Source organism: Rhamphochromis longiceps, linkage group LG11 (genome assembly GCF_057381845.1).
Source record: "Rhamphochromis longiceps isolate RC_006_pf linkage group LG11, R_longiceps_female_GT1.1, whole genome shotgun sequence".
NCBI lineage: Eukaryota > Metazoa > Chordata > Actinopteri > Cichliformes > Cichlidae > Rhamphochromis > Rhamphochromis longiceps.
In genome coordinates, this window is record NC_140567.1 from 39,717,549 (window position 1) to 39,742,805 (window position 25,257).

Sequence of the window (25,257 nt, forward strand, 5' to 3'; positions counted from 1 at the left end):
CTTGGGGTGAAACCCTCCATGCATGGTAAGGAGCTTTCTTGTCTTTATGTCAGTGGCTTCTATCTCCTCCTTTGGCCAGCCTATTACCCCAGCAGGGTACCTGATCACGGGCAGGGCGTACGTGTTGATGGCCCGGATCTTGTTCTTACCGTTCAGCTGACTCCTCAGGACTTGCCTGACCCTCTGCAGGTACTTGGTGGTTGCAGCTTTTCTAGCGGCCTCTTCATGGTTCCCATTTGCCTGCGGGATCCCCAAGTACTTGTAACTGTCCTCTATGTCTGCAATGTTGCCTTCTGGTAGTTCAATCCCCTCAGTTCTGACTACCTTCCCTCTCTTTGTTACCATCCGGCTACACTTCTCCAGTCCGAACGACATTCCAATGTCATTGCTGTATAGCCTGGTAATGTGGATCAGTGAATCGATGTCTCGTTCATTCTTGGCATACAGCTTGATGTCATCCATGTACAGGAGGTGGCTGACAACTGCTCCGTTCCGTAGTCGGTATCCGTAGCCAGTCTTGTTAATGATCTCACTGAGGGGGTTCAGGCCTATGCAGAACAGCAGTGGGGACAGAGCATCTCCTTGGTAGATCCCGCACTTGATGGTGACTTGTGCTATGGGCTTGGAGTTGGCCTCTAGTGTTGTACGCCACATCCCCATTGAGTTCCTGATGAAGGCTCTTAGGGTCCCGTTGATCTTGTACAATTCTAGGCATTCCAGTATCCAGCTGTGGGGCATTGAGTCATAGGCCTTCTTGTAATCAATCCAGGCAGTGCACAGGTTGGTCAGTCTGGTCTTGCAGTCTCGGCTGATTGTTCTGTCTACCAGTAGCTGGTGTTTTGCGCCTCTGGTATTCTTGCCAATTCCTTTTTGTATCCCGCTCATGTATTGACCCATGTGCCTGTTCAACTTAGCCGATATGATGCCTGACAGGAGCTTCCATGTAGTACTGAGGCAGGTTATTGGTCGGTAGTTGGAGGGGACCGGTCTCTTCTTGGGTATATATATATATATATATATATATATATGTATATATATATATATATATATATATATATATATATATATATATATATATATATATAACGTTCTTCCTCTACACCTCCCCCCCCTCCCAATTTTTTTGCACATGTCGAGGAGCGTGTCAGGCTAGATTTCACTGTGTGTTATACTTGTATAACTATGCATGTGACAAATAAAGAGCCTTGAACCTTGAACCTTGAACCAATCAGCCAGAGTTTCAGGTGTGTTCATTGTGAAACCTGGCCCCACCTTATCATGTGAATTCCTGAGGTCAGATGGCTCAGGATGTGAGTGGGCGTTAAGGCGTCTGGGAACCTGAACCTGAAAAGAGAGTATTAGCCAAAGGACTCAATTTTGCCATTTCTCCACAACAGTTGCCCATAGTGGACCTCATCACAGCCACAGAATCTGCCATACGGATTAATAAATTATCACAGACAGAAGCAGAGCAAATCAGGATGAAAGTCTCAGCCACCCTCTCCAGGGCCAAAGTCCCTCCATCCAACCTCACAATACAGGAAAAGAAGGCCGTCGTTTCCCTGAGCAAAGACCACAACATCACTGTTTTACCAGCTGATAAGGGAAGATGCACCGTGGTCCTAAAAACTACAGATTACCATACAAAGATCACTACTCTCCTCAGTGACAACAATACCTACGAAGCCCTAAAGCGAGACCCCACAAACAGCTACAAAAAGAAAGTTATAGCTTGCCTTCAAGACCTTGAAAAGGACAAAATTATTGACCGCCTTACATATCACAGCTTTACCCAGGGGATGCCATACCCTGCATCTACGGACTTCCTAAAATCCACAAGGAAGCTGTCCCACTCAGACCCATAGTCAGTAGCATAAACTCAGCCACTTATAACATTGCTAAACACCTTGCTACCATCCTTGCGCCTCTCGTGGGGAACACCCCACACCACATCAAGAACTCCACCGACTTCACCGACAAGGTCCAGAAACTTACCCTGGATCCAGATGAAACCATGGTGTCCTTTGATGTAGTCTTTCTCTTCACTTGCATACCCACCACGGAGGCCGTGGAGACTGTCAGAAAACGACTACAAGAAGACAGCTCCTTGGAGGACAGGACCAACTTCACACCCGATCAGATCTGCACACTGTTAGACCTCTGCCTCACCACTACATATTTCAAGTACAACGAGGGTTTCTACAGACAAAAACATGGCTGTGCCATGGGCTCCCCCGTGTCACCCATTTTCCAAGATGGCGCGGCCACGTCCAGACGCCTTACTGACTGCTCCGCTCCGACTATCCACTTTTCTTGTTTTTTACTTATTTTTTGCTCTGGTTTTCATCCCAAAATCCTCTAGTCTTATAGTATACGACAGCGGATCACTTGTAAACATCGGTGCCAAGGTTGCACATCTAATCTTGGACACTTTTAAACCTGACCCTTCCTGGCCGCCAGAGATTCTACACGGCGCGGAGAACAACAAAGGAGGGGCCGCTCATCCGAGGCGCAGAACAAAGAAGCGCCGGGGAAAACGCGCTGGTATTAGGAACAGACTGAGACAGCAGGCGCATCGCGCACCACTGCCCAGTATCCTACTGGCCAATGTACAATCCATGGAGAACAAGCTTGATGACCTAAGAGCAAGGGTCACCTTCCAACGTGACATGAGGGACTGCAACATTCTGTGCTTCACGGAGACATGGCTGACCCCCACCGTGCCGGACCAGGCCGTAACTCCGTCGGATTCATTCTTTGTGCTCCGCGCGAACAGAACGGCAGAGTCGAACAAAACCAAAGGTGGAGGAGTGTGTTTCATGGTAAACAGAAAGTGGTGTGATGCCAGGAGCATTTCTACTCTCTCCAGCGGGTGCTCGCCACATCTGGAGTTCCTGAGCATTAAGTGCCGCCCTTTCTATCTGCCCCGTGAGTTCACCTCAGTCATCGCCACGGCGGTCTACATCCCACCCCAAGCGGACACAGGTATGGCTTTGTCCGAATTACATGATGTGCTGAGCTCGCTTCAAAACAAGGACCCGGGCGCAGCCCTCATTGTAGCAGGAGACTTTAACAAAGCGAACCTCAGACAAGTCATGCCAAACTTTTACCAGCATGTCTCGTGTCCAACGAGAGGGGATCGGATTTTGGATCACTGCTACACGCCATACAAGCAGGGCTACAAAGCTGTCTCACACCCGGCTTTTGGGAAGTCTGACCACAACGCCATCTTCCTCATTCCCCAGTATAAACAAAGCATACGGAGGAAAGACGTGACCACGAAGGAAGTAAAACGGTGGACTGCCCAATCAGAAGCTACGCTACAGGACGCACTCAACGACGTAGACTGGGACATGTTCAGAGCATGCGTAGTCGACATCAACGAGTTTACGGAAGTAGCAGTATGCTTCGTCAATATGCTAGCGGAGGAGATTATCCCCACTGCGAGAGTCACCACATTCCCAAACCAGAAACCGTGGATGGACAGATCGATCCGCACTGCAGTAAACGCCAGGACCGCCTCCTACAACGCGGGTCTCGCCACTGGCGATATGAGCGCCTACAAAGCGGCCTCATACGGCGTGCGGCGCGCGGTGAGAGATGCCAAACGCCGGTACCGGGAACGTGTGGAGTCCCGCTTCCACCAGGGCAACACACGGAGTATGTGGCACGGACTACGCACCATTACGGACTACAAAGCCAGGGACACTGCGCCGATCAACACCGACTCTGCATTCACCAACGAGCTGAATCGGTTCTACGCCCGTTTCGAGGTTAGCCAGGCGGCTAATGCTATCTACCGCCTGACTACCGAGGACAGTGACGTCATCAGCGAGAGACCGGTGACCAGCATCGCGGAGCATGACGTCCGAGCGGCACTGAGGAGAGTGAACACAAGGAAAGCGGCGGGGCCAGACGGCATCACCGGCCGTCTGCTGCGCTGCTGCGCTGACCAGCTAGCAGGTGTGTTCACTTACATCTTCAACGAGTCCCTGGCGAAGTCTGTGGTCCCCACATGCTTCAAAAGATCCACCATCATCCCTGTGCCCAAGCACAGCAAACCCTCATCCCTGAACGATTACCGGCCAGTTGCACTGACCTCGGTAGTAATGAAGGTGTTTGAGAGGCTGCTGAAGAACATCATCTCCTCCTCCATCCCAGACACCACAGATCCGCTGCAGTTCGCCGACAGATCCAACAGATCCACAGAGGATGCCATCGCCCACGTCCTACACACCACTCTCAGCCACGTGGACAAGAAACAGGGTAACTATGTGCGAATGCTGTTTGTTGATTACAGTTCAGCGTTTAACACAATAGTGCCCTGCAGACTGTTCACAAAGCTGAGGCATCTGGGACTTAACAGCCGTCTGTGTGCATGGGTGTTGGACTTCCTCACTGGCAGAACTCAGGTGGTGAGGGTGGGCAGGTGCTTCTCCAACAGCATCACCATCAACACAGGAGCACCTCAGGGATGTGTCCTCTCGCCACTGCTCTACTCCCTCTACACTTCAGACTGTGTGGCCACCCATGGCTCTAACACCATTGTGAAGTTTGCTGACGACACAGTGGTGTTGGGTGCCATCTCCAACAACGATGAGGCGGCCTACATGGATGAAGTGAAGAATCTGGCATCGTGGTGCCAGGACAACCACCTCCAGCTGAACGTCAGCAAGACCAAGGAGCTGGTGGTGGACTTCAGAAGGGGTCAGCACAGAGACTACAAGCCCATTATCATCAATGGAGCTCCAGTGGAGAGGGTGCAGTCCTTCAAGTATCTTGGTGTCCACATCTCCTCAGACCTGACATGGGCTGCCCACATTCAGGTCCAGACCAAAAATGCTAGGCAGCGCCTGTACCACCTACGACAACTGAGGAAGTTCAGGGTCTCTCCAAAGATCCTCAGGATTTTCTATACAGGCGCTGTGGAGAGCATCCTCACACAGAACATGACATCGTGGTTTGGGAACAGCTGTGTGAAGGACCAAAAAGCTCTAAGAGAGAATGATCCGTACAGCAGAACGCTGCTGCAGGATTGCTTTCCCCCCGCTTCAGGACACCTACACCAGGAGATGCCGGACTAGAGCAGCGCAGATACTGAAGGACCCGTCCCATCCTGGCAACAAACTGTTCCAACTTCTGCAATCTGGTAGAAGGTTCCGCATCTTCCGGGCAAGGACAGAGAGACTCAAGAGGAGCTTCTATCCCCAAGCCATCCGTGCCCTAAACACACACACCCGCCCTCTCACATCATCTATAATTGACTGAGTCAGGACTCTTCCAGACACTAAACCAAGGCACAATGTACATTTCAATTCCTTTAATTTTAAATATGTTTATATTGTCTATCCTGTAAAATAGTCAGATATCTATTCATATTAATGTACAGAATTCACCTGCTTGCTGCTACTACTGCACATTCACCCGAAACTCTGGCTGATTGGGACCCACACCCAGTTTCACACCTTGGCTCAGGCGATTAGAGGATCATCAGGGGTCCTTTTGTCCCTCTGTGGGGGGAAACTCCCACCGGGTTTATATCTGGGACTCTCCACCATTTGAGCTTAGAACTGAAGAAGCTTCTCGGATGAGAGGTGAAACGTCTTCAAGCAACTTAAAGAAGTCCAGACACTTTTCTTTGCAAGCTCCTTTGACTACGATGACCTGGATGACTGAGAACCTTCACTGGGTGCAGTTCCCCCCTCCAGGGGCAAGGGTACCTAGACCCGGTTCGTAGAGTACGCTTGGGGAGTGTGATCGTGTGTACAGCGTCTCTTTATGTCTGTCTCCACGTTGGTTGAGTGTGGAGTAAGTGCATATGAGAGCATGAGGGTGGGAATGGATGTTTGTGTCTGTGTGTGCCTGTATGTCTGTGTCTATATGTCAGGTTGGGTATCAGACGCCACCTCTCTGGGGACATCTCAGGCCCTCCAAGGTTTGGAGGCCTATCTCCCCCTACCACCACTTCCCCTGCCAGTGGCGGACCCCCTCAGACATCGGTGGGTTGGTGGTTCTTTGTGTCCGGGGATGGGCGTCCAGGTACACACCGGCTCACTCCTTGGCGGCCGCTTATCGGGGCCTGGAGCCTGGGGCTCGCTCGGGCCACTTCGGAGGTGGGGTGCCCCCGGCCTCTCGGCCTGGGGCTCGGTCACTCAGGCATGGCTGGCTGCCGGCGGAGCTCACGGGCGCGTCACTGCAACTCCCCCTGGCTTCTGCTCCGCGGCTGCTGAGTGAGCCCTCATCTGGGACTCTCCTCAGCTCTTTCTGGGACAGTGGCACAGCTGCCCCTCTGTGGGTCTTCCTTGGTCTCTTGTGTTCTGGGGGCCTCTGGATGTCTGGAGTTTTGATCTCCTCCATACCTGCTTCATGCCCTGGAGGACGGGGCTGTGGCCCCCCCACACCCTCTAGCAGATCATTACATGAAGGAACCTTTTAAAAACAAGCGCGTCCATGCTCACAGGTGTACACACGGGTGATCACACCCACAAACTACACCCTTTTTGGCTCCTACCTCAAAGCACACTGTGTTCTGTTGATCTTATGTGCTGCACAATAATGTTTAACATTTAGTATTTACTGTCATATTCCCATATATCATTGTGATGTTGTTTATTCTATTACTCTTGTTCTCTTCTGCTTGTTTTCTTTTTTCTTTCTCAGCAGGTGATCCAGGTGATTGATATATGCATTTTTTTTCTTCTTTTTTTTCTGCCTGTTCTGTTGGTTTTTGGTTTTTGCCCTTCTCCCCCGTCCCTCTTCTCAGCTGTTTCTCTTTCCCTCTTTCTTTCTCCCCTTCTTTCCCCCAGTCAAGTCTGTCCCGTATTCAGTAAGTGAAAATAAAATAAACAATAAAAGGTGAATCAAATGGACCATTACGGCAAGGCTGGGATGGTCAATTTGGTAAAGTAAATCCGTTGGGCATCTTTCTTTGCCTTTAGACAACAATTCTGATGCAAAAGAGCCAAACGGGACAGGCAAAAAAAACAAAAAAACAAAAAACAAAAAAGAGAACCTTCACAGACATTATCTGAAATATTTACTTTTTCTAAGACTTTGTGATCTTTTGAAATTGTGATGCCCAAATATTTTACCTCCTTCTTCACCTCTATATCGTACAGTAATTGTGAATTACACTCCTTTAACGCCAATAGTTCACATTTATTTAAATTTAACTTTAAGCCTGAAGCTTTTGAGAATGTAGTGATTATTTGTTTTACCAGGGGAATCTGATGTTCATTTTTTAAGAGTAGTGTCATCCGCAAGTTGACTAATTATTAAAAAATTATCCATAATCTCAATTCCGGCAACGCTGCTGTTTTTAATTAGAATTGCGAACATCTCCACAACCATTATGAACAACAACGGAGAGCTTCCACACCCTTGCCTGATTCCTCTTTTGACGCTAAATCTTTTACCAGTGCCATAGCCTAACGACACAGAGCTGTTTATATCATTATATATTAAAAACCCACTTATTCAATCTTCCCTTTCCCTCTAGTTAATATTTCTTTTATGATTTCATATTATGCACTTTTATACTCATTTAAATTCTTGTTTGCTCTGTACCTGTTGCTTTCCTATGTATCAGTGACAGTTATCTGCTTGCATACTTAGTACTTGCTTTGGTCCTATTTCTATTATCCTCCTCCTATTCTCTATCTTACTTGTTATTATTATTATTATTATTATTATTATTATTATTATACAGTATATCTATTATCTTCCTAAATTTATCCCCAAATCCAAATAGAGTTAGTGTTTCTAAAATAAAAGGATGTTCTACTGAATCGAAAGCTTTATAAAAGTCCAAGAAAAGAATAAAACTGTCATCACTAATTAGATCATTGTAGTCCAGTAAGTCTAAAACCAATATGATATTATTATGAATGTTCCTGTCTTTCAGAAACCCTGATTGTGTCTCACTAATTAAACTTGAAACCCCTTGCTTAAGCCTTGTTGCAACTGAGCTAGAGAAAATTTTGTAATCTGTATTTAATAAAGTTATGGGCCTTAAGTTATCCAATTGTCGTTTATCTTTGTTTGGTTTGGTAATTAATGTAATTAATCCTTGTTTCATGCTAGACATCAATTCTCCCTTTTCAATACTGGCCAGTACAGCTTTGAATAAAATTTCTCTTAAGTCTTCCCCAAAAAATTGGAAGAAATTAACTGTAAGCCCATCTGGACCAGGGGATTCTTAACAGATGCATCTAACTCTTCAATTCTGAAGTCAGATTCACAAAATTCCTGAAACGATTCATCAATTTTAGGGATCAAATTATCTATTTGATCAAAAAAGACATCACAATCTGTATAAATTGGAACAGAATGTATAAATTTCATTCTCCAAAATTTTAGGGTCGTCACATTCAATGCCATCAATTAACAGAGAAGATATAAAATTTCTTTTCTGTCTGCTCTTTTCTAAATTAAAAAAATATGAGGAATTTCTTTCCCCCTCCTCAATCCACTTGGCCCATGAACGCACAAAAGCTCCTTCTGCTTTATTTAGGTAGAGCTGATCTAATTTAGTCTGCAACTCCATAAGTTTACTCCTTTCTTGGATATTTAGATCATCTTTACTACAGCAATAAGTAATTTCTTGGAATAATTTACATTCATATTCTCTTTGCTTTTGACTTATGGTTTTACTGAATTGAATACTAAATTCTCTAATTTTGAATTTAATGAATTCCCATTTACTGATATATCCTACAATTAGATGATCAGCCATAATATCTTTTATAATTTTTTTGACTATGTTGCAGTAGTCTTCATTTTGTAAAAGTTTGGCATTGAACTTCCAATAACTTCTTTTATTTGATTGTCTAATTTCCGATTCTAAGCACAGTTCAATAAAGCAATGATCTGAAAGAGGTGCATTTGACATCAACAGTGTGGTTAAGAATGATGTCACTTCCTAGCCAATAGTCTATTCTAGACTTACAAGCTCCATTTGGTTTAAACCAGGAAAAGCTCTTAATTCCTGGATTTCTTACTCTCCAAATATCTGTCAAATTGTTGTTTATCAAAAAATCTATAATTAGGTTATTTTTTGTGGTCTACCTGTCCTTGGGGGCCATCTATCAGTCCATTCATCAGGAGTCATATTCCAATCACCACCCATTAAAATGTATTCTGTAGGGTATCGATCTTTAAGTTCAAAAATATTTGAAGTTATATCTTCTAACATAATTTTATTCTGACTTTCATTATTATATCCATAAACATTGACTAAAATGAAAAACAAACTTTCAACTCTCATTGCAGCAATCAACCAATGACCATTCAAGTCAGTTCGTTGTATTACAAGATCCCCAGGAAAGTTATTGAATAAAATCACTACACCCCCCAACCTCGTTGAGCCATGGCTGAACAGGATTTTGCTGCCCCATTGGTTTGACCAAAAAGATACATCACTATCAGATAAATGAGTCTGTTGTAGAAAAATACAGTTTGATTTTTTACCTCTGCAGTACAAAAATAAGGCTTTTCTTTTAACAGATTCTCTTAAACCCCTAACATTTAAAGAACCAAAACAAATGTTAACATTCAACATGAACTATAGACAGAATATCACTCACCACGTGAAAAGAACGAAAAAGAGAAAAGTACTAAATGCTGAGCTCCTCAGACCGCGAACAAGTTTCCACTATTTCAGTTTTTGTCATTTTTAGTTCTCCTGTCTTTCCTCAACTTTGCGTCCATCAATGAAGGCATGTGGACCACGACAGTAGGCTCGTTTACCCGCACGTCTTGCTTCCTCCACCAGAGGCCATAGGCGCTGTTGATCTTGTATGTCCTCCTGCGGCAACATCTCTGCGAAGCTGATGCCTTCTTGCTTGCAGGTTGAAGAGTCTTTGGTGCGCCTCCACAATTCTTCTTTAATTCGCCTCTGTGTGAATAGAATAATGATGTTTCTGTTTCTGCCATCAACTCGTTTCCCTAAGTGATGGACAATATCAACGGCCTCTTCTAAGTCCGAGTCAGGGGCAATCTTCTGAAGCGTTTGCAGAACCTTCACTCTAATGTTTTCATCTTTGTCTTCCTTCACCCCTTTCAGCTTTAAGCACCACCTCATTCAGTAGCGCTCTTGTTCTCTCACTCTTCTTTTCAAGTCTTCATTTTCTTTAAGCAGCTGTTCATTCGCATTTGCCAGTTTAACAACTTTCAGTTTGCAATCAACTATCTCTGCAGCATTAAACTCTACAGCCTTAATCAAGCTGGCAACCATAGCTGCACTTTGTCTGTTTTGTTCCTTGATATCTTCCAGTTGTACTTCAAATTTCTTCTTCCCAGAATGGCTTCAAAAATAGTTTTATTGGAGATATCATCTTCCTTCTCTGAAGATTTTGTTCTCTTCTCCTCTGGCGGTTGTTTTGATGGAGTTGGCGGCGCCGAGTCTGCTCCCCGTTCTCGCTTGTTTAGGCCCACGTTGGCAGCTTCAGTGCTAGCATAGCCATGGTCACTGACTTTAGCATGCGAAGACGTCTTAGCATTGGGGTTTGACGACACAAATTGCAGCTTTGCATTCTTAATAACCTTTTGGGCATCCATAGTTATAGTTCGAGTGGAAGGAGAATAAAGTTACTTAGCAAATTTTGCGGTCTTTCGGAGCTCCTGAAAAAACACAACTGTTCAAGCTGCCATCTAGATGGCACTGTCCTCTACAGGCATCTGGATAATTTAGTCACAACACTGGAGGGTAAAATAAATACTACATAAGAGGCCATGTTAGTGAACGCTGGGAAAGAAGACTGTAGTAAAAGTGATGATGGTTTTCTTTCACCTTGGTGCACCTAAGGCATGATTCAACCTGTTCAGTCATTCCAGTATGCAGGGATCATTTAGATGTTAGTACACTGTGACTGCATGAAATCCCTTTTTCTAATAACCAAATTCTATCCCTCCTTTATCAAACATACATTTCAGCTCTTACACAGAATAACAGGGCTGCTTCTGCGCCACACAACCACTGAGTGACGTCTGTCCTTCAGATGCCCTGTTAGCTGCTGCTTTTTACATGGATGTTACTGGCAGCAGGTCTGTAGTTTTCTAAATAAGAAAGATGTTCAATGCTCCTCTGATTCTCCTGTCTTTAAAAACTCCCTCATCTGAACACAGAGCACTGAAGCGCTTTCTGAGAATCTGGTACCTGCAGAGGAGGTGTGACCACAATCAAGATCCACCCCCCAAAATCCTTCAGCAGCTTTGATCAAGAGGCTGAAATCAGACGTGTAGAAGATTTTGTACAATATAAAACAAAATGTCTTACCCTTTCATAGTTGTGAGTGAATGACCAGTCGGGGGTACTGGTGTTCAAGTAAGAGCTACCATAATAATGATAAGCATAATGTGGCCAAAAGGCTTCCAGGATGTAGATGATGATGGCAGCAGCTGAAGTAACTGCAGCAATAACATTGGCTCCCAGAGCGCCTCTCACCTGCAGAGCACAAAACGGGTCAGCACACCTGGAAAACCTGGCAGCACCTGAAAGGCAGATTAAACCTGTAGAAACTGCAGCTCACCAGAGTCACGGGACAGTGTGGAGACTAGTTTTAGAACAGATGTTAGAGAATATTTAATCCTGAAAAAAGTACATTTAACCACTTTATTTAACATTGATTATAGACCTGTGTCCTAATGATGGGACAGCTTTCCTTTCTGCTTCACATTAACTTTATAAATACAGAAATGGAGCTCTTTTCCAACCTGACTAAACAGAACTTTTAATCGTTTTCCTCTCAGTCACACTTTGATGCTGTCAGTCTGCTAATATTGTACTTTCATCTGACTGGTGACCTGCCCGTGGTATACTCCATCTCTCACCCTATGAGAGCTGGCAAGGGCACAGCCTTGACTCTGAATTAGAGAAACGAGTTTGAAGCCTAATCTTAAATTAGAGATAGTGTCTGTCTCCTGAATCCAAACTGGAAGCTGGTTCCACAGAAGAGGGGCCTGAAAACTGAAGGCTCTGCCTCCCATTCTACTTTTAAATACTCTAGGAACAACAAGTAGGCCTGCAGAGCGAGAGCGAAGTGCTCTAATAGGGTGATATGGTACTACAAGGTCATTAAGATAAGATGGGGCCTGATTATTTAAGACCTTGTATGTGAGGAGCAGGATTTTGAATTCTGGATTTAACAGGAAGCCAATGAAGGGAAGCCAAAACAGGAGAAATCTGCTCTCTCTTTCTAGTCCCTGTCAGGACTCTTGCTGCAGCATTTTGGATTAACTGAAGGCTTTTAATGAGTTCTTTCCACACAAAGAGCAGATCATAGTTTGGTTTCCCATCACTGTACCATCAAAGACCAGAGGTTTATCCACAATGCTCATATGAAAAAAGAAAAAAAAAGGTGCTTGCCAACTGTAGCTACAAGATGAAAGTAATGTAAAGGAAGGATCCACATATTAATGGATATTAATTGACAGATGAAGTGCTGTATGACAGCACTGTGTGAGATGAAAAGAGAGAGATCACTTTACTTTGGTAAAGGTACTGTGCTGTCAGTAGATCTATTCATGTTTCTGTATCTTTCATGTGAATATACTTATAGCTGGACTTTATAACCTGGATTTATTTGTCCAGTTAATAACATGAGCTAGATAACAGAAAGCTATGCTGCTATGTTGGATATTTTTAGACTCACCAGACAACAATTAAGGGATTTCCCAGCCGATACAGTCACAGATCCAGCTAAGACAAACTGCAAGAGACCACAAACAGGGTGCCATGTTAGCACAGATAGGTGGTGCCTAACGCTACCTTACATGTCCCAGTTTAACTAATTGGTGTGTGTTATCTGGCTTCATGGACAGATAGAGCTGGGTGTCATTTGCATAGCAGTGTAAATGTATGCTATGTCTTCTAATGATGCTGCCTAAGGGAAGCATGTATAATGTGAACAGAATTGGTCCTAGCACTGAACCCTGTGGAACTCCATAATTTATATATATAATTACTTTCAGAAAGACATCTACTTTGATAAAGTCTACTCTCCACCGCTGTGTAATCAATTATTGTAAATGTAAATGTTATCAGGAAATGATCAGACAGGAGAGGGTTTTCAGGAAACACTGTTAAATGTTCAGTTTCTATGCCATATGTTAAAACAAGATCTAGAGTGTGATTAAAGTGGTGGGTGGGTTCTTTTACATTTTGAGAGAAGCCAATTGAGTCTAATAAAAGATTAAATGCCATGTTGAGGCTGTCATTTTTAGCATCTACATGGATGTTAAAATCACCCACAATAATTATTTTATCTGAGCTGAGAACTAAATCAGATATAAAGTCTGAGAAATCAGACAGAAACTCTGTGTAAGGCCCAGGTGGACGATAGATGATAACAAGTAAGACTGGTTTCTGAGTTTCACAGCTGGGGTGGACGAGGCGAAAGCATCAGGCTTTCAAATGAATTAAAAGTCTGTCTGGGTCTTTGGTTGATTAATAGGCTGGTGTGAAAAATTGCTGCCACACCTCCCCCTCGGCCTGCGCTTCGAGGTTTCTGGTAGTTAGAATGACTCGGGGGTGTTGATTCATTTAAACTAACATAATCATCCTGCTGCAACCAGGTTTCTGTAAGGCAGAGTAAATCAATTTGTTGATCAATTATTAAGTCATGTACTAACAGAGACTTGGAGGAGAGAGACCTAATATTTAATCATCCACATTTCACTGTTTTACTCTTTGGTTCAGATGTGGATACTTTATTGTTCTTTCTTTGTGATTGTTTATGTTTAAGTTGTTTGTTGCTGGTTTTTAGTTTGTTTTTTTGTCTGTTTGGGAGCTGACACAGTCTCTATGGAGATGGGTTTTTGGGGGGGTAGCAGGAGGAGAGAAGCTGCAAAGAGGCGTGTAAAACTGCAACTCTGCTTCCTGGTCCCAACTCTGGATAGTCATATTTAAAGTAAATCTCACTGCAATGAATGAGCTTTAATGGTGATACTCGGGAATTGAATAATACAAAATACAAAAACTCAAGCAAGGAAGGAACTAGGAAACTCAGAAACTACAGGGGAAACATGGACAACAGGGGGGGGGAGTGCATGCAGGATGAGGGAACACATGATAAAGAAGAGAGGGAGACTAAGCATTATACATGGACAGCTACAGAGGGAGAGGAAACAGGTGGGAGCACAGCTGACACTGATCATAGTGAAGGAGACAAGGGCTGTGTCCCAATTCAGCGACCATACAGTAGTCTGCGAAGTGTGGGTACTACGAACTGCGAGAAGTGCCGAAGTGAGAGGCTTGTGAAATGGGACGGTCTGGCCTTTGTCGCGCTGCTCAGGTTGCCTAGCAACCATGATACTAACCGCGAGAAACGTTTCATACAGCCTTGTGTGACAGAAATGAAGGAGAAAAATGTCTTTTGTTCTTTCATTTTTTTATGAGATCATTTTGATTAGCTGAGTATCTGAGGCTGAGACCACGGGACTGTAAAAATGATTGTTGGGCTTCATTTCTGTGCTGAACAGTCATTTAAGATTAGCTAGTAAATAACAATTAGCTGATGTTGTTCATGAGACTAAAGTCATCTCACTTTGGTAATGTAAATATAATATGGCCAGTATTATATTTAGTATTAGATTATTATGATATAGTACAGCAGTGAGCTTCAGTAAAGGTTTCTGAATATTAAACTTGTTTCTGGCTTTCATAGTTTGGGAGAAGTTGTGGAGGAAGTATTTTTGCATTTGGCACCTTGCACCGGGCGCTTGGGAATCCACTGCTGTGTATGTCACCTTTGCTCTTGTAAAAAAATTCATTGCTTAATGAACATGGGATGAGGGAGAACACAGAAAACGAACGATGAGACTGAGAGAAGATGAGACAGAGGGAGAAAAACTAGACACAAAAACACAGAGGGACAGAAGGTTACCAAAATATAACAGGAAAACTCAAGCACTGAGACAGGGAGTTAAAGATGCAAAGATCAAAGTGGTAAATCATGAGGACGACTGCACATGGAAGACGGAGTAGGAAGAGAATGCTCCAGAGAGCTAACCAACCATTTCCAAAAACCAAAACAATCATGAATTAACAGGGTACCAGTACCATGACAGATTAGGGGTTGCCTGATTGTGGCGGGGGGTTGTCTTGGATATTATATTATAACCTCACAGTATAAAGCAGCTTGAAGCAAATTAACACACATGCTGGAGTAATTTTTGAAGTTTGCTCAGAGGTAACAACAGAAGCGCTGGACTATTTGTCTGACCTTTAGCAGCTTTATTCACCCTTCAGGGCCCTTCAATCAAGTGATCATTTGCTTACCTTACACACGTCTAGAATGGTTCATAGAGGGGATCAGGCATTTGTGGTGTGGCGCCGAAAATGTGGAATGATCTACCTCTCCACATTAGAAAAGCAACTGTCACTCTTTTTAAATCCCATCTTATGACATATTTTTTCTCTTTGGCTTTCTATACTGCATGAGAGTTACCATTTTTTTATTCGAATGTTCTTACCTGTTTGATGATGTTAATGTCATTGTTTAATTATTCTGTTGTACAGCACTTTGGTGAACTCTGTGTTGTTTTAAATGCGCTTTATAAATAAATGAAATGAAATCTGTTTGTTCATGCAAAATCACTGAAATTAGTTCAGAAATTTCAACAGGAGGGAAGAAGTCCTGTTTAGCCGATTTCCCACGATGTTGTTTAGTATCCGTTCTTAAAGGTGATGCATTTTCTGTGTTTGGTAGTGAGTTTGGTCATAAAACCTCAGAATTGTAAAGTGACAGCAGAGAAAAGACCAACAGAGTCTCAGCACACTTACAGACAGAGATCCCCACAAGAAGACACCGCTATAAATCTCCAAATCAGAGTGTGGAAGCACGATGATCCCAAACAGGAGGAGCAGCAGGCCAACCATGATCTGCACCGTCTGTGGGTACAACCGTACGCACCACACAGATGCTTTACTGCAAACACTGTGTACTATTACTGTGATTCTGAGCAGTTACAGAGTCTCACCCCCAGGGCCTCCGGTCGTCCTTGGCTGAACTTGGTCTTCTGTGGAGTGTTTTGTGGCTCAGTAGCAGGGATCACGTGGGTGACCACGAAGACGCTGCCCACCGTCCCTGCTGCAGATGTAGATGCTGACATGTTTGAGCTGAAGTGATAGAAGCTGCTGTGGGCTGCTGCTTTGTATTTGAGCTCACAGCTAATGATTAAATCCGGACTGCTTCCTGCTTCCTCCTCAATTCCCCTTCACGAAAACACAGCATGTGTTTTCATGAGAAGGAGGAAATTTAGCCCTGAAAAATTAAGCTGACTTTGACCTTCATGCTTCAGCTCCCTGCAAAAATTCATCTTCCTCTTTTTGGTCTGGCTGCTGTTAAACTTTTCTAGTTAATGACTTATAGCCCTCCTGCTGTGAGCACCATAATGGATGAACCATGAGATCTTGTATTTATCCACAAAGCACATATAGACCAGATGGGCCAGTTCCTTTTCAGACTCTTCTTAGATCCTCAGAGTCAGGCTTCTTTGGTACCTGTAACATGTAACATCTCTCAGTATGTGGATCTGTTTTCTTTGTTAGAATCGGTCAGACCATTGCTGATCAAACTGAACATGCCAGACTTTGCTAAGAAAGTCTCCAAAACCAGATCAGCCAGACAAGCCAACAATGATGGAAACTTGTTAAAATGATCCATGATAGAAGAAAGGTAAATAGAAATAGGACCAAAGCAAGTACTAGGTATGCAAGCAGATCACTGTCACTGAGGCATAGGAGAAGCAGCAGATACACAGACAGACTTAAAATAAGCATAAAAGTACATAATGTAGAATCACAAGTGAAATGTTAACTAGAAGGAAAGGCAAGATTGAATAAGCGGGTCTTTAGTCGTGATTTAAACAGTGTAATAAGGTCAGAGGCGCGGATAGCGAGAGCGAGGTTATTCCACAGTACCGGGGCAGCCAGAGCAAACGCACCGTCACCCCGAGACTTCAGCCGAGATCTAGGTTGCGTCATAAATCAGATCAAATCAAATCACTTTTATTGTCACATCACATGTGCAGGTACACTGGTACAGTAAATGCGAGTGAAATTCTTGAGTGCAAGCTTCACAAGCAACAGAGGTGTCTAAAAATAAAATAACATGATGAGATGATGATGAGATGAGATGGCCTTTATTTGTCATTTGCAGGTCTTTTGCCCACAACCGAGATGACAGACCTCCGACCGTACGTACAATACACAAACATCACATTGGGGAGACAGGTCAGGCCAGGTAGCGAGGAAAAAAACATCGAAATGTGTAACACAGAAGGATAATACAGGAATGCACAGATATCAACACACCACAGCACAATAAACACAGACAGCAACATGGGAAAGAGTTCCAGTGTGTACATCTGATCTGGGACTGCTGCAATCTTTCGACTGCGCCTCCAGCTGACCCGATGTCCACGTTGGAGGTGGCGTTGGATCCGGGGTAGGGAGGGTGATGCGTCAGTGAGTGCTTATCAGTATCAGTATATGTATGTGTGTGCGTGTCCATAGTTCAGCTGAGACAGTGTCCTTCGCCCTGCCAGGCTAAGTAAACAGTCTTCCAGCCAACTCAGGTAGCCTTGCATGGGATGGGAAGGAACAGACTCAACACAGTCATTATCAGGGAGTTGTTGTTCGGCTCCAGCCTTGAGCCCGCAGCTGGCGCTGTAGGGGTAGCTGGATTATGATGGTGATTTTTCTTTTGCAACACCTCATGAGAATTTCAAGCTGTTCTTTAACACTCCGACACTGGTCTCTCAATCTCCCGTTGGAGAACCGCGGGCTTCCCCATTATGGTATCAAACTTGCATTCTGTGGTCTTGTCATTCTTTTGCTCAGAGAGCCGATTCTGAGAACTCACGACTGCAGTTAGCTGTTCCACGATGTAATCCAACTTTCGCTCAAAGGTGTTATTCTGAGCAGGCCTCTCCTTGATGTAACCCAATATACGCTCGGAGGTGTTATTCTGAGTATTCACGGCAGCCGTAAGCGTCTCCAAGGTCTTAACCGTGCTGCTCTCAATGAGCCCGTTCTGAGAAGTCGCGCCTCGTCCCATCATTTCAATCCCAGCGGGCAGCCTTGGGGGGGTTTGAACAGCCAGTTCCGCTCTCTTAATTCTCCGATAAGCCAAGGCCAAGCCAGCTCCGATCAGCAAGAACCCTGTTATCATGGTTCCGAATAGATAGATATCTTCAGCGTCTTCGATCGACAGTCCCGCCAGGCACACGACCCTCCATTTCTGCCACCCGTCCATCGTGTATCCGGCAGGGAAAGTCCCTCCAGGGCACTCGGGCTCTTCCAAGCCCAGACTTCTCGTTGAGAAAAGGGTGTCAATAGCATTCAGAGACCAGTTGATCAAATCCATAATTCTCTTTAGGTTTTAGAAACAGACTGTGAGAGTGTTCCAGGGAAAGTAATACAAAAAACACGAGACTAGAGAAGGACATAGAGCTAAGCAGGGAACAAGCAAGCAAAATATAAGATGGGTAAATCTGAGAGTTATATGAATAAATATATGTACAATATAAGAGTGTGTGCGCATTACTGAATGTGTATACTAAATATATATATGTACGTGTGTGTGTGTGTATACATATATACATATGTATATATACATATGTAAGCGGTGCTGTTGCCGTACCAGGTGGTGATGCATCCAGTGAGGATGCTCTCAATGGCACAGTGATAGAAGGTCCTGAGGATGCGGGGGCTCATGCCGAATCTTTTCAGTCTCCTGAGAAAGAAGAGGCGCTGCTGCACCTTCTTCACTGTTTTGTTTGTGTGTACTGACCACGTAAGATCCTCAGCCAGATGTACTCCAAGGAACCGGAAGCTGCTCACTCTCTCCACAGCAGCGCCGTTGATGGTGATGGGGTGTGTACTTCTCTGCACCTCCGGAAGTCCACTATCAACTCCTTTGTCTTTGTGACATTGAGGGTGAGATGGTTGTCTTGACACCAGTGGGTCACAAGTATTTGAGTAGCAGATCTAAGTGTTCTAGCAGGAATATGTGGTCTGAGAAGTTCACTAAGATAACTCGGCGCTAATTTATTAATATTTTTGAATGTAAGCAGCAATATTTTAAATTGAATACGGGACTTGCTATGCTATCCAGCAATACACCCAAGTTACTGTCATAGTCACAGGAAGAGCTAGCAAAGGGACCCAAAGCAGCATGAAGTTGGACATGAGGGATATTACTGTCGAACACCACGATCTCAGTCTTCTTAATGTTTAAAACAAGGGATTTACTCAGGAACCATTCTTTGACCTCACACTGCATTCTTGAAAGTAGTGCAGAGACACAGCAAGGTCATCAGTAAATTCAAAATAGATCTGTATGTCATCGGCGTAACAGGAAAAGGTGATATTGTATTTTTCAAAGATTGCGCCTAGAGGGATCAAATACAATGAAAAAGAATAGGGCCTAAAACTGATCCGTGAGGCACACCGCAAAAGGCCGGTGCAGAGGAAGAGGAGAAGGTGCCTAAGTTAACCGAAAAAGACCTGTCAGCGAGGTATGATTTAAACCAGTCAAGGGCAGTGCCTCTAATATCCTCAGTGAGACAAGTCTTAATAATAAGATGCTATGGTCCACCATATCAAAAGCCGAAGAGAGGTCCAATAAAACTAGGACCATAGAGCGTCCAGTATCAGTAATACATGCATATACAAAAAAAACGATGTCTAACGAAGATCTCAAGAGGACCTCAAAGGCTGACTTAATAAAATTATTCAGAGCTTTTACTTCACTCAAAGCTTCCTCTTGTTTTTCAGGAAACCTCTAATCAAGTACATCCCCACACAGAGCTCTGAGAACATCTGTAGTTCATTGTTTCTGCAGAGTAGAGACACAAAAAGGAAGAAGCTCCTGAGCTCTAAAAGGGCTTTTTGGTAAACTGAAGGAATTCCTTGGTGACCTGGTGTACAACTGTAACCGCATATGGTAAATGGACTAGTTCTTATATAGCGCTTTTCCACTCTTCTGAGCACTCAAAGCGCTTTACACAACTTGTGCATTCACCCATTCGCACAAGCACAACTGACATTCACACACATTCATACTCCGATGAATGCATCGGAGAGCAATTTCGGGTTAGTATCTTGCCCAAGGATATTTGGCATGCAGACTAGGGGAAGCCGGGAATCGAACCACCAACCTTCCGATCAGTAGATGACCTGCTCTACCACCTGAGCTACAGCCACCCACCATATCAGCAACTCTCCTCCCTGATGACCTCTGACCTGAAATGTGCTCCATAAATCAGAGTTTAAATATTTGCTTATATGTAGGAGGAAATACTAGCTGCTGTTTCTGCTCCACAGTTAATCCTTTTAAATATGCACAGTGAGTTAAAGCTGGCTCTATATTCAGGTCAGCAGCCACGCATGCTGGTCACATAGTTTCATAAGAGGAAGCATCGAATCTAAATTATTTTTAACAGTTGAGCAGCTTCGTGGAAATTCAGTGATGTCAAGTCCAAACATGTTTGTGCAGTCAGATGTTTTTCTAGAATATTAAAGACTTCACACAAACTTTGTGTTATTGTAAAAATGAAAACAAACCACTCACTTCATCGCTTTTATTTCAGTCCAAGGTTGGTTTCAACACTTGAAAACATAGAGAAAAGCTACTCTGTGATGACTGAATGACCTGATTTACCCATTTATGTATTTACAACAAGTAAAAGTCCCTGGATGCTTCCTAAAGTACTTAAATAAACCTCAAAGGCAAAACAATACAAAGATTCAGTCATGTGACAAAATGATGAATTCCTGTTGAGTAGCGTTTCAGCGCTACACATCACAAATACTTGGAAACGAGTCAAAAGTTTCCTCATACACCCAAAGTGTCAAACATAAAAGTACTCCTTATGTAGCAGAGTCCTTTTTCAGAGTTAGCAACAGTCTTTGGCATTGTGACCAAGGTCATCTTCATTCCTTAACCACAGAAACATACATGAGTGATTTTCATATTTATATTACAGCAAACAGTACTCATACAAAGGTCTGTTATGCTGTTGATTATTTGGTTACAGGTTTTTCTTGTGAGCGGTCTTCCAGCTGGTGCTGTTTAAAACGGTACTTTAACACTTACCTTTCGGATACGATTGTCTTACCCGTGTTTCCGCTCGATGACGTGCCAGCCAAAAGCATCTCGAGTGCCTTTTAAAGGTTCCTGTGGGTGAAGAGGGCATTGAATAGTTATATTTATATTTATTGTAGATTGTAGACAGTAGGCCATATTTTATTTAATAATTGTAATTGAAGAGCAGCTTCAGCAACAGGTTCCTCCAACCCGACTGTATCAGGGGACGTAACAGAAGCTCGTCCCTTCTGCTGCTGTCAGACTTTTATCAAATCAAATCACTTTTATTGTCACATCACATGTGCAGGCACACTGGCACAGCACATGCGAGTGAAATTCTTGTGTGCGAGCCCCACAAGCAACAGAGATGTGCAAACACAACAACACAAACGAGCAAAATACAAGAATGGCCAACCTGAAACTAATAAATATATGTACAATATATAATAGTGTATGCATTTCTGGATGTGTATACTAAATATTTTCCTACGTGTGTGTGTGTGTGTGTGTGTGTGTGTGTGTGTGTATACACATTTTTACAAATTAAATAGTAAAAAAAATAATAATAATAATAAAAAATAATAATAATAATAATAATAATAATAAAATATATAAAATATACAGAGTTGAATATGTGCAAAACAAGTGGCATTTATATACAGTGTGGAGTGCATAATGTTGAAGTTCCAGTAGTGAAGCTGAGGTGTCTATGACGTGTTCAGCAGTCTGATGGCCTGATGGAAGAAGCTGTCTCTCAGTCTGCTGGTACGGGACCGGATGCTGCAGAACCTCCTTCCTGATGGAAGTAGTCTGAACAGTTTATGGCTGGGGTGACTGGAGTCCTTGATGATCCTCCCCGCTTTCCTCAGGCAGCGCTTCCTGTAGATGTCTTGGAGGGAGGGAAGCTCACCTCCAATTATCAGGTTTGAGTTTCTTATTTCTAATTCCTTGTTTTGGTTTGATTTTCTGTAAATGTGTAGAATTATTTCCAGCAATAAAGCTGCTGTTTTCAATTAACTTCCCATGTTGTGTGTCCTGTGTTTGGGTCCTACATCCTGCCACACAGCCACATAAAAGGTTCGAGACATAAGATGGAGCTAATACATTCAGATATTTAAAAACAAAACAAAATCTTGAAGTCGATTCTACAACATACTGGTAACCAGTGCAAACATGCCAGGATTGAGGAGATGTTCAAATTTGCGAGTGCCTGTTAGGAGTCGGGCCAGCCGCATTCTAAACCAGCTGCAAACGAGAGAGTAGGACCTGGTTAATACCAAAATAGAGACTATTGCAATAGTCAAGCCTAGATGATATGAATGCATGAATCACTCTCTCGAAATCAGCAGATGACAAAATGGTCTTGGTTTTGCATTCCTCCTCCCTAGCACAGATCAGCCTGCATGTTCATGGTGCCCACTTTTTCCTCCTTGTGTATGTTGTGCAAACATGGGTGCAGCCAGTGTTGCAACCTTTTCGCAACATTTAGTGAGTTTTCACACCCCCTTAGTGACTTTTTCCTTAAAAGCGACTAGCAACAAATCGGATGACTTCTGCTGGTGTTATTGGAGACCTATGACGACTTTTTAAGCGAAAGCGCAAATCGCTCTTACTCTCAACAAGCAGCCGGTGCTGCCGTGGTCAGCTCACCCGTGCCAAAGCGCTCAAAGGTGGCGGATAGTCATCACGCAGCAGTTGCCCCCAGCTTCTGTCAGAGCAACAGATGTTCACACCTATGCATACTTACTGCAAATGAATCACGAATGAGCGAAGCTGCTGCTCCCACCTGAAGTTTTTTTACTGTTACTTTTGGTGGATCACAAGGTTTAAAACTACTCACACACACACATGTGGAACTCCGCCACTTCGGGTCACTTTTGCTAGTCCCAAGCTCAGATAATGCAGGGTTTGAATTGTGACAGAAAAAACCCAAACATTTCTTTTAGCAGTTATTAATTTGTGGTTCTAAATATATTCTAAATGCATTTAGGGTGTTTTTTACTTTGTCTCTTCCACAATGTTATTTCTTTCTCCTACAGCGGTGGTTACAATTACACAAGCATGACCAATTATGCAAATAAGGTGATGACATCATCTAGCGAATTCTAGCGACTTTTAGCCAATACTTTTAGCCAATAGCGATTTTCCTTACTAAGGAGTTGGCAACACTGGGTGAAGCTGGAGAATCTTCAGCTTAGATTATTGTTGTCATTGCTGCGATTCTTTACATGATAAACTGATTTGGTGAGCAAATGTTTACACTTATTCAAATTGTTTATGTGCCTTCTCTCAGTTTAGCACCAGGTTTATGAACTTGCTAGCTAGCTAGTGTTAGCCTAGCATTGCTGCTGCCTCTCGGCTCATGTTACTTAAAAATTAACACCACAGCTTTAAAAGCCTGATATAAAAATCTCTCAGTGAAATTTTCTGTTGATTGTTTGAATTAGAAGACTGAGCAGCTGCTCAATAAGAGCCCGGACGAAACTTTTTCAGAAGATGCAGTCAAATTCAAATTCAAATTCAAATTTTATTTGTCACATACACAGTCATGCACAGTATGATATGCAGTGAAATGCTTACACAACTGCTCGTGACCTAAAGAAAAAAAAAAAGGCTATGAATAACATAGGAAATAAATATGAAAATTAAAGAGGGTCAATTTAACTAGGAAGGAATAAAATAAAATATAAAAATTAAAGTTAAAAATGAAATAACTGTACAACAACAATTTAGAATGAAGGGTAAATTTAACTGGGAAAGAATAAGATAAAATATATAAATTAAAGTTGAAAATGAAATAACTGTACAACAAAATACACAATACACAGTATAGAACTATATAAGAATGTATGAAGAAATATAAATATATATATACAATAACAGCAGCTGTACAGTATTAAGTGGATATGAAGAAATATGATGTCCAGTGTCCACTGAACTGGGCGCATGCGCACGCAACGACCGGCAGTGAGTGAGAGCTTGGCATCCTAAGTTTTTAAGTTTTTAAGTTTTTATAAGTTTTTATCATTTCTTTTCGGTTCTATTGCTGGCATGTGTTTTGGTTGAAAGAAGTGACAGTTTCTTACAAAGTGACACACGCTCCACAATAGTGAGAACGTCATGGATTCAGCTGAGGATTGTTTATTCCCGCGACGAACTGTTACAACTCAACTTACCGTATGACGGTAAGGACCTCACCTCATGTATGCCGGATTTTATACATAAAGATTTTAACAGAACGAGTGAGAAGAGGAAGAGGAAAAGAGGGAGACGTGGAGGTGTTAAATTGCGCATGAGGAGACAACAGGTCAGTCGGTTTCCCCTGCCGTCTGTTATCCTTGGAAATGTTCAGTCTCTTAGGAACAAGCTGGATGAACTCCAGGGAAACGTCAGGTTCCAGAAAGACTTCAGGGACAGCTGTGTAATGGCTTTTTCCGAGACATGGCTGACGGAGCTGGATCAGGACGCCGATTTTTCAATTGACGGTTTTGGAGCTCCCTTTCGCCAGGATCGGGGTGCCCGGGTAACAAGGAAATCTCAAGGAGGGGGAGTATGCTTGTATGTGAACAAACGTTATTGTAGCGCTGTGACTGTTAGAGAGTGTATTTGTACACCAGATGTTGAACTTTTATCCGTGTCACTGCGCCCTTTTTATCTCCCCCGTGAGTTTCCACAACTTTTTATTACCGTAGTTTACATTCACCCGGAGGCTCACCCCGCCTCCACCTGCAGCATCATCTCAGACGTAGTACAGAAGCTGCAGGCGCTTTCTCCTGATGCACCAAACTTTATAATGGGGGACTTTAACCATGTCTCCCTTAAATCAACTTTGGGCAATCTGTATCAATATGTATCCTGTCCTACCAGACGGGATAAAATGTTGGACCTTTGTTACGGATCGGTGAAGAATGCTTATAAATCCCTCCCGCTTCCTCCTCTGGGATCTTCTGACCATAACTGTGCATCTTCTGCCCATCTACAAAACTGTCTTAAAACGAGAGAAGACAAAGACTAAGGATGTTGACATATGGTCAGAAGAATCTGTGCTTACAGATTGGGAAGTTTTTATTCAGTCTTGTGGAGATGATCTCGACGCTTTGGTGGATGTTACTAGCTCTTATGCAGTATTTTGTAAAGACATGATTATACCCCGTAAGCGCGTTAA

The 25,257-nt window shown here is 43.3% G+C and overlaps 2 protein-coding genes across 2 annotated transcripts in view; both read right to left on the bottom strand.

The window, feature by feature from the left end:
* The window catches only part of LOC146660063 (membrane-spanning 4-domains subfamily A member 15-like), a 34,654-nt gene extending 18,544 nt beyond the window's left edge, over positions 1–16,110 (bottom strand). The window contains exons 1-4 of the mRNA XM_085422092.1: positions 15,979–16,110; positions 15,782–15,889; positions 12,651–12,707; positions 11,276–11,443 (exon numbers count right to left, since the gene is read on the bottom strand). Coding sequence (XP_085278218.1) covers positions 11,276–11,443; positions 12,651–12,707; positions 15,782–15,889; positions 15,979–16,110 — 465 coding nt within the window. The remainder of the gene's footprint in view (positions 1–11,275; positions 11,444–12,650; positions 12,708–15,781; positions 15,890–15,978) is intronic.
* A 1,628-nt stretch (positions 16,111–17,738) lies between these two features.
* Positions 17,739–18,368, bottom strand: LOC146660064 (uncharacterized). The gene has a single exon (XM_085424223.1). It carries the CDS (start codon positions 18,366–18,368, stop codon positions 17,739–17,741), a length of 630 nt encoding a protein of 209 aa, XP_085280349.1.
* Positions 18,369–25,257: the final 6,889 nt, after the last annotated feature.

Bases quoted from the DNA above. Each gene is read 5' to 3' on its own strand.
- LOC146660064 (XM_085424223.1), bottom strand. From the start codon at position 18,368: ATGGATTTGATCAACTGGTCTCTGAATGCTATTGACACCCTTTTCTCA.